Source organism: Leptosomus discolor, chromosome 2, assembly GCF_034619465.1.
Source record: "Leptosomus discolor isolate bLepDis1 chromosome 2, bLepDis1.hap2, whole genome shotgun sequence".
Lineage (NCBI taxonomy): Eukaryota > Metazoa > Chordata > Aves > Leptosomiformes > Leptosomidae > Leptosomus > Leptosomus discolor.
Window position 1 is genome coordinate 55,460,162 of NC_141392.1, and position 17,008 is coordinate 55,477,169.

At 42.5% G+C, this 17,008-nt stretch overlaps 1 protein-coding gene across 5 annotated transcripts in view; it reads left to right on the forward strand.

Moving 5' to 3' along the window:
* The first annotated feature begins 1,445 nt into the window (after positions 1–1,445).
* Positions 1,446–17,008, forward strand: part of PCMT1 (protein-L-isoaspartate (D-aspartate) O-methyltransferase) — a 34,799-nt gene continuing 19,236 nt past the window's right edge. For 3 of the 5 annotated variants that reach the window (XM_086482394.1, XM_086482392.1, XM_086482393.1), the window contains exons 1-4: positions 1,446–1,707; positions 13,764–13,868; positions 14,985–15,016; positions 16,763–16,867. In XM_086482394.1, the coding sequence (XP_086338520.1) occupies positions 1,446–1,707; positions 13,764–13,868; positions 14,985–15,016; positions 16,763–16,867 (504 nt within the window). The remainder of the gene's footprint in view (positions 1,708–13,763; positions 13,869–14,984; positions 15,017–16,762; positions 16,868–17,008) is intronic. The other 2 variants (XM_086482396.1, XM_086482395.1) reach the window with 2 other exon arrangements.

Below are 17,008 nucleotides of genomic sequence, written 5' to 3' on the forward strand. Positions count from 1 at the left end.
GGAGTTTATTTTCCCTTAAAACCAGTAGAAACGCATGTAAACAACAGGTGGCAAGCGAAGATTGGTGGCAAAAGCCGTCGTTGCGGGGTTTAGGAGCCCCCAGGAGCACCACCACGTGACTGCAGGCAGTCAGCCCCATGGGTTTCTGCATTACGCTACGGGCTGCGGGAGGACCCGGCGGTGCTGCTTTTCCCTTAACGTTGCTACTTCACCGCGTGCCAGCGCTGGGGACAGAGTAAGGGCCACACCGGCAGCATCAGTTTATCAAATTCCGAGTTACTGACCTTGTGACCTAGGCACCTCCTTTTAAAAGGAATTTTAATTTGCAACGTTGCCCGACAGCAGCACCGCACTGGCAGCTGCTGTTGCAACCGCGGGCACCGTTCAGCCGCACGCGCCGGTGCCAACCCTCACAACCTTCCACCCCTCCCCATTTTTTGCGTTGTTTGCCGGGGCCTCGGTCGCACCCGCTTTCCCCCGGCACCTCACCGCCATCCAGCCCCGGCTTCGGCCACCGCCCCCGCCGGGGCAGCTCCCGCCCCGCCCGGGACCGCGCGAACTGACCAATGGTAGCCTCCAACACGTAGGCCTGGCCCGCGCGGGCTGGCCGCGGCCAATAGGCGCGCTCCATGCAAAACACCGCGCCGCCGGACGGCGATAATTGGCTCCGTCGCAAGGGCGGCGAGGCGCGTGCTGCGCCGCTGCCGGGGGCCGGCGGCGCCGCCGTGACCGGCAGGCCGGGGAGGGCACACCCCCCCCCCACTGCCCCCCGTCCTCGGTACGCGGCGAGTGCCGGCTCCTTTCACGACAGAGGCCAAAGCCGTAGCGACGTGCCGGTTCGCTAGCTCATTCATTAACGGAGCTCCTCAGCTTACAAGCCCGCGCCCGCCTCTTCCCGGGGCGAGAGCAGGGCCGCGGCCTCTCAAACGAAACCCGCGGACCGGGAGCAGCAGCCGCTGGGAGCGCGCCCGACTGCTGCCGCAGGCTGCGGCTGTGGGGGGGGGCGGGCTCGTGGCCCTGGGCGGGAGGGTGCTACCGGCACCGGGTCTTGGGCCACCCGTGTGCTTCGCCATCGCGGGCGCGTCTCGCCGCCGCTCCGCACCCCCAGCGCCGTGCGAGCGGCCACGGCGCGCTGCGGCGGTAAGCGCGCTGGTGTGTTACCGAGTGCTCACGGTGGCACTGCGGCCACGGGGGGGTGCGGGAGGCCGGCTGCCCCGAACAGGCCGCCGGAGCAGCGGCGGCCCGACCGCGCTCCCCTCCGGACACCAGCAGGGCGGGAGGGGACCGGCCCGTGACGGGCGGCTGCAGGGCAAACCCCCCGCGCGCGGGGATCTCCCCACACGCGTGCCCCCCGGGGGGGGGGGGGGGGCCGACGGCGACGGGACGGTCGCGCATGCGCAGGGCCCAGCGCGGGCCGGCGGAGCGGCGGCGGCGGCGGCCGGAGAATGTCGGGCGCGCGGGGCGGTGGGCGCGTGGCCCCTCCCCTCGGCGGGCGCGCGGCAGCCGCAGCGGCGGCGGCGGCGGGGGGGGGAGGAGGCGAGGAGGCGGCGCCTGTGTCGGCGCTGGAGGTTGTGTCCTTCCTGGGGAAGCTGCTGTGCGCAGTCGCGGCGCTGAAGGCGGCTCTGTACCTGCTCCGCAGAGTGTGTCTAGCGATGGCCTGGAAGTCGGGAGGCGCCAGCCACTCCGAGCTCATCCACAACCTTCGCAGTGAGTCCGGGGCCGCGGCCGCGGGGCCCCTCTCGCCTCAGCCGCGGGGGTCACCGTTACCGGCCGCTCGGCCGCACGCACTTCGCATTCCCGCGGTGCCCGCCCCGCCGCCAACTGTCAAGGAACAGCGCCGGCGGGGGGAGGAGGCGAAGGCGGCGCCCAGCCGGGGGGTGTGTGTCTGGGTGTCCGGCTGGGTCCCTCCCGGGAGGGCGCGGCGAGCGCCGCCGCGGTCCCGCAGCCGGGCGGAGGGCGGCGGCCGCTGGCGCAGGGCGGGCCCGGGCTGCTGTTGCGGGAGGAGATGCGGCGGGAGGGGCGGCGCCGATGGCGGTCCCGAAGGGGAAGCGCTGCGCGGCGGCCGCGGCTGTTGTCAGCCCGCCGCTCTCCCCCCGCCTCCCTGCCCGGCCCCGTTCCCGCCGCCTCGTCCCCGTCTGCCCGTAACGCTCTTGAGGCGGGGCCGTGGCGGCAGCTCTGGAGGGCCTGTGATCCTCCGCACGCAGCGGGCTCGGCGTCCCTCTGGCTTCGCTCCGGCTGTCTCTGCCGGGTCAGCACGCCCGCCGGGTGGGGGGAGCGGCGCCCCGGGGCCCCTCACAGGGCGGGCGAGGGAACTGTGGCGTCGGCGGGCGCACGGCGGCCCTCCTTCGGCCTTTCAGGCCCCGGCTAAGCGCAGTGGGAGGGAGCTGCCCGGGTTTGGGAAAGGGGCCGAAGAGGCCGAGGTTGTTTTTGTTGGGTGAAAGGGGGCGTGCGGCAGCAGTCCAGTCGTGGGGTCCGAAACGCTCGCTCTGGGCCCCAGCCCCGAGTTGCTCCGTTCGAAGAGGTGGGCCAGGACCGCTGGGAGGGGAGAGCAGCTGTGGAGGTTACAGAGTCGTGCTGTCGCCCAGCTTCCCGGTGACTGCCCGGGGCTTGGCGTTCCATGTTCTTACCGAAGGCTTGTGCTGTCCCCGTGCTGAACGTGGGAGGTGTTGGATGCAGGTGCTCCTCACTGACGTCCTTCGGTACGCCCTGAAGCCTGCAGGGTCTTTTACCTGTGATCCAGGCTGAGGGCAGAGTGACAGGATAACCTCTTCTTTGTTCAGAGCTTTCATTTTTCATATTAGCCTCGGATTAATCTGTGTTACATACACTTGTAGTGTCTATTTTCTTTACTCTGGTCTTTCCCTGCCTCTCCTCAAGTCCATGTCCTAGACATAAAAGGATGTAGATTTGGAGCATGTATTATGGCAATGGTCTCGTATTTTAGTGATGCTGTAAGACCATAGTCAACTTCACATCTTTGGCTTCGTCATTATTGTGAAGACATAGGAGAATCATCTTTGTTTTCTCCAGTCTGCTCTGGATCCAGTCCTCTGATCCTGTGGTCTTTTCCAGTATTTTCTTGGTTGCCCTTTTGAGAACTCTTCCATCCAGTAGAGCACTATATGCTGAAGTGACTTTCAGTTTCACTGTAAAAACTGCCTGTTTAACAGATAGATAACTTCTCTAGTTACTAGAGTTGGAGTGCATCTGTTTTGTTTTGTTTTGCAACTGTAAGGGCTAGACATACTGTTTTAGTGAAATTCTCTTCCCTTACATGGCAGGGGAAAACTTTCTGATGTAAAAATGAGTGTCAAGCTCAAATATATCTGAGAAGTGGTTATTGTCAGAATTGGCCCTGAGAACCTGAAGGCAAAACTGATTTCTTTGTTGAAGAAAACAATTACAGTGTTTTCCAACACATGGAAACTGTTTAGGGCTTTGCAAACAATAATAATGAAAAAGCTGAAAGCCATTCTAGTTAGTGCACAACAATAGTAGTATAGGAAGAGGAAAGTAAACTATAAGTGTTTAATATTGTAGTATCAAAATATGCAGTGATGGTAATTACCTGGAAAATTGCAGTCTGTATTTTCCCCCTCTCTATTTTGCATATGTATCCCAAGATATTTTAAGGGATGTTAAACAGTGAATCGGAAATAAAATGTTGCGGAGGCACAGAGGCTTTTGATCTTACAGCAAGATTGTGTTGTTGACCTCAGTGGGAGGCTTTATCAGTGCAGAGCAGTTGGAGGATTAAGACCACAACTTTTAAGAGTTCTCCAGGTTGCTAAAGTTGGGAACAAATTTAGAAGAAAGTAATGGTTTATATGATATGTAATTCTCTCAGACATGTTTTTAACAAATTTAAAATTAGTAGGTAAAGAAAGACTAAAATATTCTAGAGAATTCCTGTTGCGTAGTAGATCCCTCAATGTATTTAACTTTGTTTTCCTCTAAAAATCAGCTAAGTAGCATTGCATTTCTAGCATTTTTATACTAGAAGAAAGAATGCAAGGCAGATGAGGTTAATTTTGATGTCTGTTTATCTTGTAACTTAGTAACTGAGTGTGTAATTTAGTATGTAATTTGCATAATTTAAAGGAAATAATGTGGGTTGTAGTGACACAGTATTTCTTCTGCAGCAAAGCCTGGTTGAGAGGTTCTTTCTCCTGCCTTTGCGCCCCAAGTCTTCTCTTCACTGTGCGTATAGAACTGCTTGTGAGGGAGGCTGTGTTGTTAAGACTGGTTCACTTTCTCATTACTCCCCTTGTGAAACCTTGGGGTCTAAACTCCTCAACATCCGTATGCTGTTGTACTATTACGGTTAGAGAAGCAGTGAACTTTGCTATGGGTAAGTGGGCTGGGGAAAATGGGAACTTCTTGAACTGGTTTTGTTTCCAAATAAAAACATAAATGAGAAACTCCTGTAGGCTACATATTCTTGTCCTTTAAAACAGCTGTAAAGATTACTCTTCATTACGAGTTGTTATTGACAGTTACTGAGGCTTCTATGTTGTGGCAATAAAGTGCTCAAATTTAATGAAACTGTTTTAATGTATGCTCATTTCACTGTTGCCTTAACTATAGAACTAATTTTTCTGTAACGGTAACGGTCATTGTGTTGGAGTAGTGGTAAGGGCTTTTGTGTATTTACATGCAGATTTAGGCAAGTGTTGTTCACAAGCCTTATCTTTGCTTTCATGTCTTGAAAGTTTGGGACAAACTAATGGGCCTGGGAACTCTGCATATTTTTCAGTACATGTTTACAGACAAGTGACTGAAAAATGTTGCGTGACTTTTTGGTTTTTTAGCTGTTTGTTGCATTGTAAACATTCTCGCACTGTTAATTTGAGGCAACATAGCTGCACAATTTGACACACACAAAATAAACTTGCTTAACGTGCACTCTTTTCTTCACAACAAAAGTGCTGTCTGTGAATGTGCTGTTTCCACAACGTGTTCAACTGCTTTGTTTTCCAGTGATTCTCGAAGCTGCTTCTCATTTTTAAAAAAATGCTTTTTTTGTCTGAATGTTTGATTCTTCCAGTGTTAGAGCTGTTTGAAAATATTTTTTTCACCTTTACAGAGTGATTATTTCGATCTTTGCTTCTTCTTGACTGCAACTAGTTGAACATGTGTCTTCGAACTTGAGTGAAGTTTCCCCCTAAAATATTTAAATTAAGATCTTCTAGCAGATGGCAGTTCTAGGAAACTGTCTAAATGCAGGTTACTGTAGGGTTAGAAATCATACTAGATGTAAAAATAATTGACTGTGTTTACATACATAACTGAATGGAGTTTCTTTTTGTAATGGACCTACCGTATATGGATGCTGAGAAAGCAGGAGAAGACTGGGTAATTGGTGACTTACTGTTATCTGGCTTGGTTGAAGATATCTGGGTTTTAAATCTGTATTTTTTCCCCTCCTCTCATTTTGTTAAGTTAGCCACTGTTCTCTTGTCTCGCTATTGGGTCATTTTGCACACTCTCTCTCTTTTCTGTCTTTCATACTTGGTCTTTTGCCAAGTCCTGTTACTTTACATGCCAGCATCTTAGAAATCCACTTTTCTTCCCCACCTGCAGAACTGAAAAATTGGTCCCTGTCCAACTCACAATCCATCAAAGTTAATTAAGTTTCCTTACTGCACCCTTCTCTCTCTCTCTCCTACAATCAATATGGTATGCTGCCATAGGACAATTTTTCTTTGCTTGTTGTTGTGATTATGTTGTGACAATCAAGTTGTACCCACATATACATGCTTTTGAATCCACATTTCCAGGTGAAAGTGAAGGTGAATTAACTTGACTGTGGCTAAAGTGCTGTGTAATGTTGTTAACCACCTGTGGGCTTGTTTCCTGCTACACTCTTTTCTCTTCCTCATCTAATAAATTTGTATCACAAAAGTGAGCAACTATAATTTGTGAGATACCACAAATTCCACAGAATTTTGTGCTCACGTGAGACCAGATTCCTAATTTTTCAGGGTGAATGGTGTTTCCAGTCAGTATATATTCAAATATTGTCAGGCTTTGCAGATTCTGTTCTTAGACATGCTAAAGATAGTTCTCTGAGCATTTCATTATTTAGATGTTAAATAATTAAAAATGATGTCTTGGCAAGTTTCATCATAGTGAAGGCTTGTCTACAGTGAATCTGCAGCTTAGTTGCAGGTTTCTTATTGCTGAGGACAAATCACTTTGGGAACTGCCATGAATATGAAGGCATTGAATATGGCATTACTAAACCCAAGTTAGGTTCAGCAAGAACTAAACGTTGGTTTTGTTTTTCCCACTGTCGTGTCACTTCGCTTAGTTTATCCAAATCTCTCCTACATCTTTCTATTTTGCTCAAGGAGGAGTAATGTAACTTGCATGAACATGAAGGGAAATAGCAATGGAAAATTAGACCAATAATACCCACTTATCCCAAATTTAATACCTCCACTGGGCAAGCAATTATGCTGCCTGTTGTGTGCGTTCAGTGAACACGTTTTCCTTCAACATATAGGTTGTATTGAGGCTTGAGTGACTAAGCATTGTGACTCCTGGCCAGATGATGAAACAGTTGAAAATTCAGCTATTGTTTTAAATTAAAAATTAACACATCCACTGATATGTTATTTTAAGAATATCTAAAATTTCTTAAATTTAGTTAATGTCTTGGGTGGCATAGAGTTGAAATCTGTGATGCTATTTTTTGGAAGCTTTGAGTGTTTTTTCATTTTGTTAGCAAGTAATTTGAATAATTGCATAAAAGTTGCCACAAGACTTTTTTTATTAGTGATTTAAGTATTTGCTAGTGATTTGCCCATGTTAATGAAATGTTTTGAAGGAATTTCTACACCCTTGCCCTTTTAAGTAGGAGGCTTTCAAGTAAATCAAGACAACTTAACATCCAGGAAATAAGAAATGTTAACAGGAAGGAAAAGTAGTTTTGAAAACATTCATCACATGTTATCTGTGATAGGATTGTGTCCTTAAATGGTTCTTTGTTGTTGGCGTTTTTTTTTTCCCCTTAACGTTAAGTAAGCTGTTGATGTAATGCTAAAAAATCCCCATTCTTTCCCACAACCACCCCAAAATTCAGTGCAATGAAGTCTGAAGCTGCCTAATAAAATTGAAATAATTTTGCGAATTTGCCCCTTACAGGTGATTACCATTGCAAGAGGGAGTCTTGGATGTTTTAGTTTTAGTATAACTTCAAGCTTTTCTTCTAATGCTACTGTTTCCTTCATCCTGATGTAGTATTAAGAGCTCACTAAGAGCTATTGGCAAGATTGGAAAGAAATGTAGAATGTTCATGTTCTTTTGAATTATTGTTTCCGTGAATCTAATACCTCAAAGTCACATTTGTTAGTGTTACGATGACACTTTAAGCAAAAATTTTTCTGAAGACTGTTACAAGATGAGGTTAATTTTATTAATGTTTTTAATTTTGATTTAAGTTACCAAATCTTGGCAAAACCAGAGTAAACTCTTTCAGAGCTTGAAACGAGTAAATTTGTGGAATGACATGTCTCCTGGACTGGTCAACTTGTGAGGTATGTTTTAAGACTTCAGAACATGAATTCTGCAACATTGGATGTGATTACAAAATAGTTTTAAATGCTTGCACTGTCGAATTCTAAAGGATATATAAAATTCTTCATTATTTCTGCTGGTATGACAGCTCTGTGTCATTTTGTCCTGAGAGTCGGGGTCATGTTTCACTGATCTTTGATATTCCTTGGCTTTTGCATAGTACTAGTGGCTGTTTTAATGAAACCACCTTCATAGAAACAGACTGTTCATGTGGTCTGGCTGCTGGTCTTGACAGTATTTGCTTTTCTGAAAATGGATCAAAGTGGTTGCATAGAGTCTGCTCAGTAAGGTGTAAGATGTGCAGCATCTGCCTTTCTTTAAAGATCTACTAAAGCTATTGAAGTAGTCTTGCCTCAAGCCTAAATGTGAGGAGAGTTTCTTACGTAGCTGTCCTATCCAGCTAACTTAACTTTATCTTAACTTCTGCAACAGTTTTTTGTTATTATTGGTGGTGGTTGCTGGTTTGTATTGAACTCTTCAGTTTTGACATTCCACATGATTTGTAAGTGAAGTTCAGCCCTCAAATGCAGAGGGATCAAGGTGTGCTCAGAGGTGAAGTCTCCCTCATCTGCGTACAGGCGTTAAAGTTTATTGGAAAGTTCAGTTCTGTGCTCTTGTGGCCTAAACCCAGCTTTAAAATCACTTTGTTCTCTCATATACTCCCAAAAGTTTCTTCGCTCAGCTGCTGATAGAGACTTAGACGAAATCAACCATTTTGATAAATGTGAGTACGTATTATGGATGGCTTTTGTGATAAAGATATGCACTGTAGGGCTTTGAGCAAAGAGCTAGTGAGCCTTTCTCCACTCCCAGAGAAGAAAATGGTTAATATCAACTTTGCAGCATTGGCCTACAGTATGAGGGAGCAACAGAGCTGTGATTAAATATGTCTAAATTAGTGATCTGCGGACTTTCAGGTCCATGAAAATGGATAGAGAGCTCTTATCTGTTATACTGGAGTGGACAGGTTGTTTTTAAAGGTGATTGTTATTAAATAGGGAGGGAGTACTTCCATAAAGTAGAGGTGAAATTTTGGAGGGTAAGTTTGTATTTGACTGAATCTTGAGTTGTGTTGAACCTAGCTTTTTGTTCCCATGTGGTTTTACCTCTGCATGTTTTGAGTAGCATTTTAGATGCTCATTTAATTTATTTTTAATTTATTTTTTATTTTTAATTTCTGGCTCTTTGGGATTTTCATGGGATTTGATCTTTGTGTTCAATTTCTGGACTCTTAAGATTAGTTCTGATGGACCCTTACTTTCCTCAATCTTTCTGTCTTTGTGTCTCTGAATGATAGCATCTCAACTGATTCCTTCCAGTTAGTCATAGGCATCATTCTGTTTGAATAATGCATTATTGTGAATCCAAATCCGAGTGATAACAGACATGCAGCTCAGTGTTTGAGGCAGATACTCTTAAATTATCAGCAAAACACAAGAGGTTTGTATGTATGAGTGGTTTAAAAAACACTTGTTTGCAAACACCTACTTTCAGTTTCTTTAGCACAAAGAGCTTTGTATGTTTTGGGGTCAGTGTCCTTTATCGGGTGTTGGGGTGCTGATCCATCGCTTCTTGTTGAAAGTGCTTTCTTTGTGTTCGTGTTTTACAGTGAAATCTTCCTGTGCTCGATGCTTAAATAAAACTCTGTTAACTGAATTGTGTTCTTTCCCATATTTTTCTTTCCTCTCCCCACACAAAAAGACCCCGACCTTAAAAACATTGGTTGGTCAGCTGCTTAAAACCAACTAACTTCACATTGCTTGAAAATCAAGATGTGGTTCTGCTCCAGCCCACTTCCCTCTTGAAAGCTGCTAGCTGGTTTGCGTGGGTCAGATGGAGACATCTGAAAACTGTTGTCACTTGAGTAATTTTAATCTACTTGATTTAATCTTTTGTAATATAGAGCTGTGTGTGCTTTGCGTCATGCTTTAAGACCTCTGTATGATTTAAAAATGTCACTGTTTTGCTGAAAAGTCATCTTTGCAACTGAACTACTGTGCAGTAGTTATGGAGAAAGCGATCTGGGGAGAAACTGAACTATGTGGATGCTGAAATAGTCCCACAGTGAATGGTTTTGGGATCTGCATGAGCATTTTGTTTATGTAAAGCCAGCAACAGGAGGTGTTTGAGTAGCTGTTTATAGTTTGTGTAGTAAGCTTGTGTGCTGGATTTGATCATGTGGCAATGAGACATCCTTTTTCTGATCTGGAAGCTAGTATTGGTGTAAATGTTGACTGCTAGTATTTTGTGGTTTGGCTGGAAACTTGTTTGATCAACAGTCAGGATACCATCAGTGATGCAGGCAGGTCTTTGAAAGATAAGCACTTCGGTAATGCATTTATTGCTAAATGAAAAGACAGGTTGTTTACTTGTTGCAAGTCCATGGTGTCTTTTCAGACTTTAGCTCTTTTTAACTTGCTCTCTGACAACCAAGTGCCCGGTTTCCCAGGTTACGTTCAACAGTGGTATATTTCCACCTTCAAATCCAAGGACTGCCCTGTGGGCTTTCTTCCTGTTTTCATGGTGTTATTTGTGGAAAAGAAGCAGACCGGAGTGCGTTTTCAAAACACGCTCCAATTATGTCAAGTTGTCATTGCCGCAGCCCCTGCACAGAGTAACTCTTGAACTCTGCAGGCCGTGCTCCGTTCTTAAGCGGTTAGTTTTCGGCTGCAGCCCTTTGAAGCCTAGGAGTTGTGCTGATACAGCTCTAATGAACAGGGTAATTTACTTTTGATTTTAAGCTGTAAGTTAGTGCGTTTGTGTATTGGCCTTTGCTTGTAAACACTTTATAATTTAATATCAGATTTCTTTGCAGTACTGATTATCAGAGTCTTGAAACCCAGCAGTCTCCTCAAGGAGAGTCTTCTGTGCACGTTATCATTGTAAAGGATAATCAACCTGTATATATTGCAAATTATTTTTCTGCAATAGATAGCTTCCTTTTAAGATTTAGAAAATGTTTTGCATCTGCATTTTGTTAATAAATAATTTACTGTTGATTGTCTTGCCTTTTTTTTGGCGCTTAAGAGATGTCATGAAATTAGAATGTCTTCTTTGCAGTATAAACTTTTATTGTTGGCTTTTTTAAGTTATATGCTTGTTTTCTGGACTTAATTCAAAATCTGATAGAGATTTGTTCCAGACAGGACTAAGATCCTGGCAGCTGGTCATCTTGCGGCTGACTGCTGCAGGAAGGAAAGGACTTGAAGATCCATACCTTGCAGTTGCTGTGTTTCTCTGTATTCAACCATGAGACTAAGAAAAATCCTTTTCCTTAGCAACACAGTAGAAATTTCTATGAAGTCAATAGTGACTTTACTCTTCAGGGCTTGATGACTTTTCATAATTCCCACCTAAAACTTCTAGTTGTCTGCATTGTATAATAAGCAATTTTGAAAAGCAGAATTAATGTATGAGGGGATAATGTGATGTCCTGTAATTCTACGCTCATAGCTGAGAGGGTGTATTTTTTATGAAGAGGGAGCATTATTCAATAGTTGAAGTACATGGCTGAGGCATGAGATCCAGCTTCTCCCACTGGTTCTGCTGGGGACTCTGAGTACAGTTAACTTGCTTAAGTTCTTATTTACTGATGAAGAAGATGACACTGATCAAAGACAGTCCAACAGTCAGCGAATCTTGGGAGTGTTTGCTGAATGAGAGCATCCTGAATGCTCAGAACTTCTAGAATGTTAGTAGCTACTGGTTTCCTTTTATTTTTTTTTTTTTTTTGTCATTTGCCTGTCAGTATAAGCATAACACTTGATAGAAGTTAAATGTACTTTGGCTGCAACAAAGTTTTGTGCTTTGTTTTGCACAGACATCCGCAGACAATCTCTGCCATAGAGCTCTTGTGCTCTGATTAAACAAGTTGGGGAAAGAATGGGTAAAATATATAAGTAAAGTGATAGAATGAATGGAGGCAGAATAAAATTTGTAAATGCTGAGAGATGAATTTACTTACTGATGCTCTTAAGTAGGAAGAGGACAGGAGTAAATGAGAGAGGTGGCAGGCATGGGCTTTTGTAAAAAGGGGAGGCGGATTATGGGTAGTGTGAAAGAAGAGGTTCAGAAGCAGCTTGTGGTCACAACACTACAGAGAGGGTCCTCTGAAAACTAGCAGGAGTTCTTAGCCTTACTGTAGGGCCCTGCAGTTCCTCTTCCAAGCTGGAAGCTTGATCTGTGTATTCTTTGCGTGGCTTTTTTCCCCAAGGCACAAAAGGAAAGAGCAGATGGCTACATACAGCTTCCAGCGTGTGTCTGTCTGCACAATACACAACCTTTGCGAAGTGTTTCTCAACTGCTGCTTTTTGACCTCCGTTCTGCCCCCCAGAACCTTTCTCCCTTCACTCCTGTTATAATCGGCTTTGGTTATTCTCCTGCCTCTTTCTTTTGTTCTTTTTTTTTTTTTTTTTTTTTTTTTTTTTAAGTGCATTTATTTTAGAGAGAATGATTTCTTGGTGATACCTAATGAGAATCTAACAGTAAAATTTTGATTTGTTGGCTTGTTTGGTTTGGTTTTGCTTCTGTGCTTTTTTTCTCAAAACTGATAAAGAAGTAATTCCAAGTGGTCAGGGGAAAACAATTTTTTTTTTTCTTGCTATCTTGTATTATCAATGCCAGTGTGTTAATAGATTGATTTGTTTGTTTTCTTTTGGGGTACAATTTTGCTCAGTAAATAGACTGATTAAAAAGCTTGCTGTCTCAGATTAAAAAACTTGCATTGAAATGAGGAGTTTCCTCTAACTGGAACTGTAGTATACAGTTCTAAATTAAGTCAAAGCACAGAATGTGTAATGTATATGGTCTGTGAGGGTACTATATGCTTTTTCTGGGATTTATCAGATATAGAAATAATTATAAAAAGTATTTTTTTAGACTAATTGTTCTTTTCCTTAATTTGGAAGTATATTCCTGTTGCAGTTCTGTTTAGTACTTTGTCTTCAGACCAAAAAGCAAAATGTTTTATGGGGGTCATTTTGCTCTTTGAATTCAAGCTTCTGTTGTATAGGATAAGTAAATCCTGGACGCAGGTAGTAGATCAGAAAAAAAAAAAAACCCAAAAGAAAATCGCATGATTGATAACGGTAATTGGGAGCACACTAAACAGTCAGGGGAGCCTCTGCAGAAGGGCCTGGGGACAGGTGTGTTAGTGTTGGTAGTACTTTAAAACAACCACTGGTGTGACTTCAGTTAGGACAGTCTTACAAAAGCTCCTTAATCTGATTTGTTACTGCAAACTGATGTTACTGCATTGTGGGTTAGATTGTAAAGGTACTCAAATTATCTTTTTTTTTCTTTTTAAGTATAATTTTCCAAATAAATTTTCCTTGTTTTAAGTAAGTAGTTCAATGAAGCAATCCGTTGTTGAAATTTCAGGTATTTGTAGTTTATACTGTCTTTTAATGCAAGTGACTAATTAATTTATTTCAGTTGTTTTCTAAAGTTTTCTGTTACTCATAAATGTCTCTTCAGAACTTTAAAAAAAATTATCAATGTTAGAAAAAACTTCAATAAAATTACAAGGAAAAATGGCTGCACTGCACAGTGCTCCTGCCATTTTACATGCGTGTGCATTTACATTTTATTTTGAAAAGTGAACAAAGATTCAAAGTGTTTTGATATGAAAACTCTTTGGCCTCAGTCTGCCCCAGCGTAAGAATTCTGATGCTTTAGGAGTTTCTTTATAAAATGACCTTTTTCTTTGGCCAACACAAAAGAGGAACAGGTCTTGAAAATAAGATACGGAGCAAGGATGCTGCAGCTTCACATTTCCAACCTGCTTTTGTGTATTTTTCAATAATTACTCACTTGTATAGCTTCTTAGAAATAGGAAATAGATCTTGTTTGGTGTGTACAGTAATAGCAGTTCCTTACTGAGGATGTTTTCAGGAGTATCAACCGTGTGCATAAAATTGAGTTTTTCTAGGGGATAGATCCTTGCAAATGGTCTCTACTGTTTCAGAAAAGCATCTGTAACTGCTGGGAGGGTCTTGTTCAAAGGTTGCTGGCCACAGCTATGGGCCACAGCTTAAATTCTAGTATGATGACGGTTAGAGTGTTAGAGAGGGTAAGGTAGCTTGATTTCTCACAATATTAGGAATATATTCACGTATTGCACATGCTCTTGCTATGCAGAAGAGAAAGAATGCCTTCAATTTTATTTATTTGTTTAATTATAGAAAATGGAATCATCAAGTCAGACAAGGTGTTTGAAGTAATGCTGGCTACAGACCGTTGCCACTATGCAAAATACAACCCTTACATGGATTCTCCACAGTCTATAGGTAAGAGCAAGTTTTAAAAATTATTGAAGTAGTCTAGTTTACGTAGCTGTGACTGCCTTTGTCACATGTATGTTAAGAACGTGGACTCAATTTTTAAAATTTTAAATTTGGAAGCTTTAGTTCTGTATCAGTTTATTCCATACCTTTTAGCTAAGTTTCAACTTGTTATGGAATGCAGTTTGGATACATCAGGTAGATAGATGGTTTTTAGTCAATATTAATATGTGTAAATATGTATTTATTTTTTAAACCACAGCAATTTGTGGTGGTGCAGCTGATGTTTAAATACTTAAACTGGATACAAATGATTTTTATGTTGGAAACAGTCTCTCTCTACAGAAATTAGTTGGTTGAGATCAGTGTGGTTTGGTTTTTTTTTAAATATAAAAATAGGCTTTGAATGGGAAGATCTATTGATAGGACAGTTGTTTCCCATCCAGATCCCAGTTTTATCTTTCCAAGCCAGGAGAATTGATTATAAGAATGAACTTATATGAAGTTCATAATATTTTCATATTATGAAAATATGAAATAAGAATGTACTTATTTATTTTTTCTTGATTTTTTTTTTCCTCTTAAATAGTGGGTGGTGAAAACTATGGATTGTAATAGGATTTCATTATTCGTATGGGAAAATTCTTGATTTTTTTTCTTTAATAGTGAGTGGTGAGAATTATGATTTGTATTAGCATTTTATTAGTTATGTAGGAAAATTCAAAGTTTTATGGTCCCCACCACATCAAACTCAAAGTAACAAATTCAGGTTTTTACATGGGGACTGAGTGGAAAAAGGCATTACGTTGTTCTGAGAGACATCACTTCTCCGAATTCAACATACTTGATCAAGCTAAGGCAATATAGTGACAAAATGGAGATTGTAAATGAGATCAAGGATAGAACCTTTTTTTTCCCCCCTGTCCAGAGTTGATGTGGCTTAGCTTTCAGATGATGTACCTTAACTCACTTCTGAAGTAACGTACCTACGTAACTGTGCACATGCATAGTACCCTGAATGGGGGCGACAGATGAGTTACTGCATTTTACAGTCGAGGTGATAAAGATTGCAAGGTTGCTGTCTGAACAACAAACATGTTCTTCCATTTTCTTGTTTTACAGGTTTCCAAGCAACAATCAGTGCTCCACATATGGTAAGCTTTAAACTTATGTGATTACTATAGATGATTTTATAAACTTCCAAATGCTTCTGAAATAAAGTACTTATCCTAGCAAATTTAATGAACACTTGATTGCAGTGATGCTGTTGTGAAATGCCTAGTGGGAGGGCACAGAGAAGATTGAGCCAGGCTGTTCTTAGAGATGTACAGTGAAAGGATGAGGGATGGAGGACAAAAAAATGCAACATGGGAAATGCTGATTAATTTCTAGCGTGGGAAAAAAAATCCCATTGAGGGTAGTTAAGCACTGGAACAGGTTTCGCAGATTGTGGAAATTCTGTTCTTTTATATACAAAGAAGCTGACTGGACAGGGCTCTAAGCAGCCTAATTTAAATTGCCTCTGTGTTGAAAGAGGGTTGGACCACAGGATTTCCAGAGGTAGTTTCCAACCAAAATTACTCTGATTCAGTAATTTATAAAAATACAAGAATTCAGGGGTGGATGACGGTGATTTCTGTGCTATGATATTGCTGTAATGCCTTTAATTCTTTGGATAGAAAAAAAAAAAAACACATTGCACTGAGATGCAGGTTTTTGTCGGGGGGGTTGGGACCAGGGCATCCATGGCTGAGTGTTAAGAGTACCTAGATCCAGCACAGATGTAATTTTTCTGTGTTTCTTTATTTGAGGTGAAGGATGAATAGAAGCGTATATTTTCTCCTTGCAATGATTGAGAAGTGTCAAAACATAGTGAAAGTCTGCTCCTCTTGACTGAAAACTACTGGGTTCTGTTAGAATTTACTTAGTTAACAATATAAAAAAAAACTCAGGAATTTTGTATAGAAATGTTAACGATTTTATTCAAGGGAAAACAGAGAAAGAAGTACAGTGGCTAGGGAAAATAAATATTATTATTTTTTCAAAATTTTTAACTCACCTAAGTTGTCATTTCTGAATTATCCTATGCTGAGCAGTAGTAGATGAAGTGTTAGGGCAAAAAGGAAATGTATCCTCTAAGCAAACGTTAACAATCAGTGTTCTGTTTGTGTTTTCTGGGTGTGGTGGGTTAAGACATAAGAGTGTGGTAATGTCTCTCTCTGAAACGTTAATGGAAGAATTGTTGTTTTTTTTTTTTTAGTGTGCGACCTAAGCTTAGTTTGCGTACTGGTCCACCATGCAGGAAAGCAAAACTCATGAGGCATGTCTGTAGACTAATGCATTTCATATATGAGCCTGGCTACCTGCCCTTGTAACAGAGACATCTTCTGTTTCCTACTTTTTGATTCAGCAAGTGTGCAGGTAGTACAAGAGGCAGTTTTGATAGCCATTTTCGTTGATGCTCCAGGGCTGCTGCCTTCCCAGCTAGCCTCTGTCCCAGTCTATTCCAATGTATATAGCGTAATAATAAGCTAAATTTTTCGAGCCATATGCTGCCAGAACAGTAAGAGCCCTGAAGAGAGTTAAATTGATTCATGGTCTCTCTCCCAATAACTATATAAACTGAGTGTGTGCTAGAAGCTTGAATGCTCGGATGAGTTTGTATCTCTACATGCTGAATTAAATAAATATGTGCACACTCACAATTTGTTGAAGTCAATGAAATAACAACGATTATATCATGTAGTTAACTCCTCTCCTGCTTTTTTTTGTAATAGAAAATAATTCTGAAATTTTTTACGTGAATCCTCAGTGCATTGCCCAAAATCTCTGAAGAAATGAGCATATATTGAGTAAAATAGACACTTAAAATATTTTCTGTCTCTGTCGTCTTCTCTTAGCATGCATATGCACTTGAACTTCTGTCTGATCAGTTACATGAAGGAGCCAAAGCACTTGATGTAGGATCTGGAAGTGGAATCCTTACAGCATGCTTTTCACGAATGGTGAGATATTTAGTTTAATCACTTGACCATCAGAACTGCTTGAACTGCAGTGTAACTCAGAATTAAAGGGGGGGGAGAAGAAAGCATCCTTTATACAGTGGACTCATGTATATTATACAGGAAATAATTTACTCTCCTGGG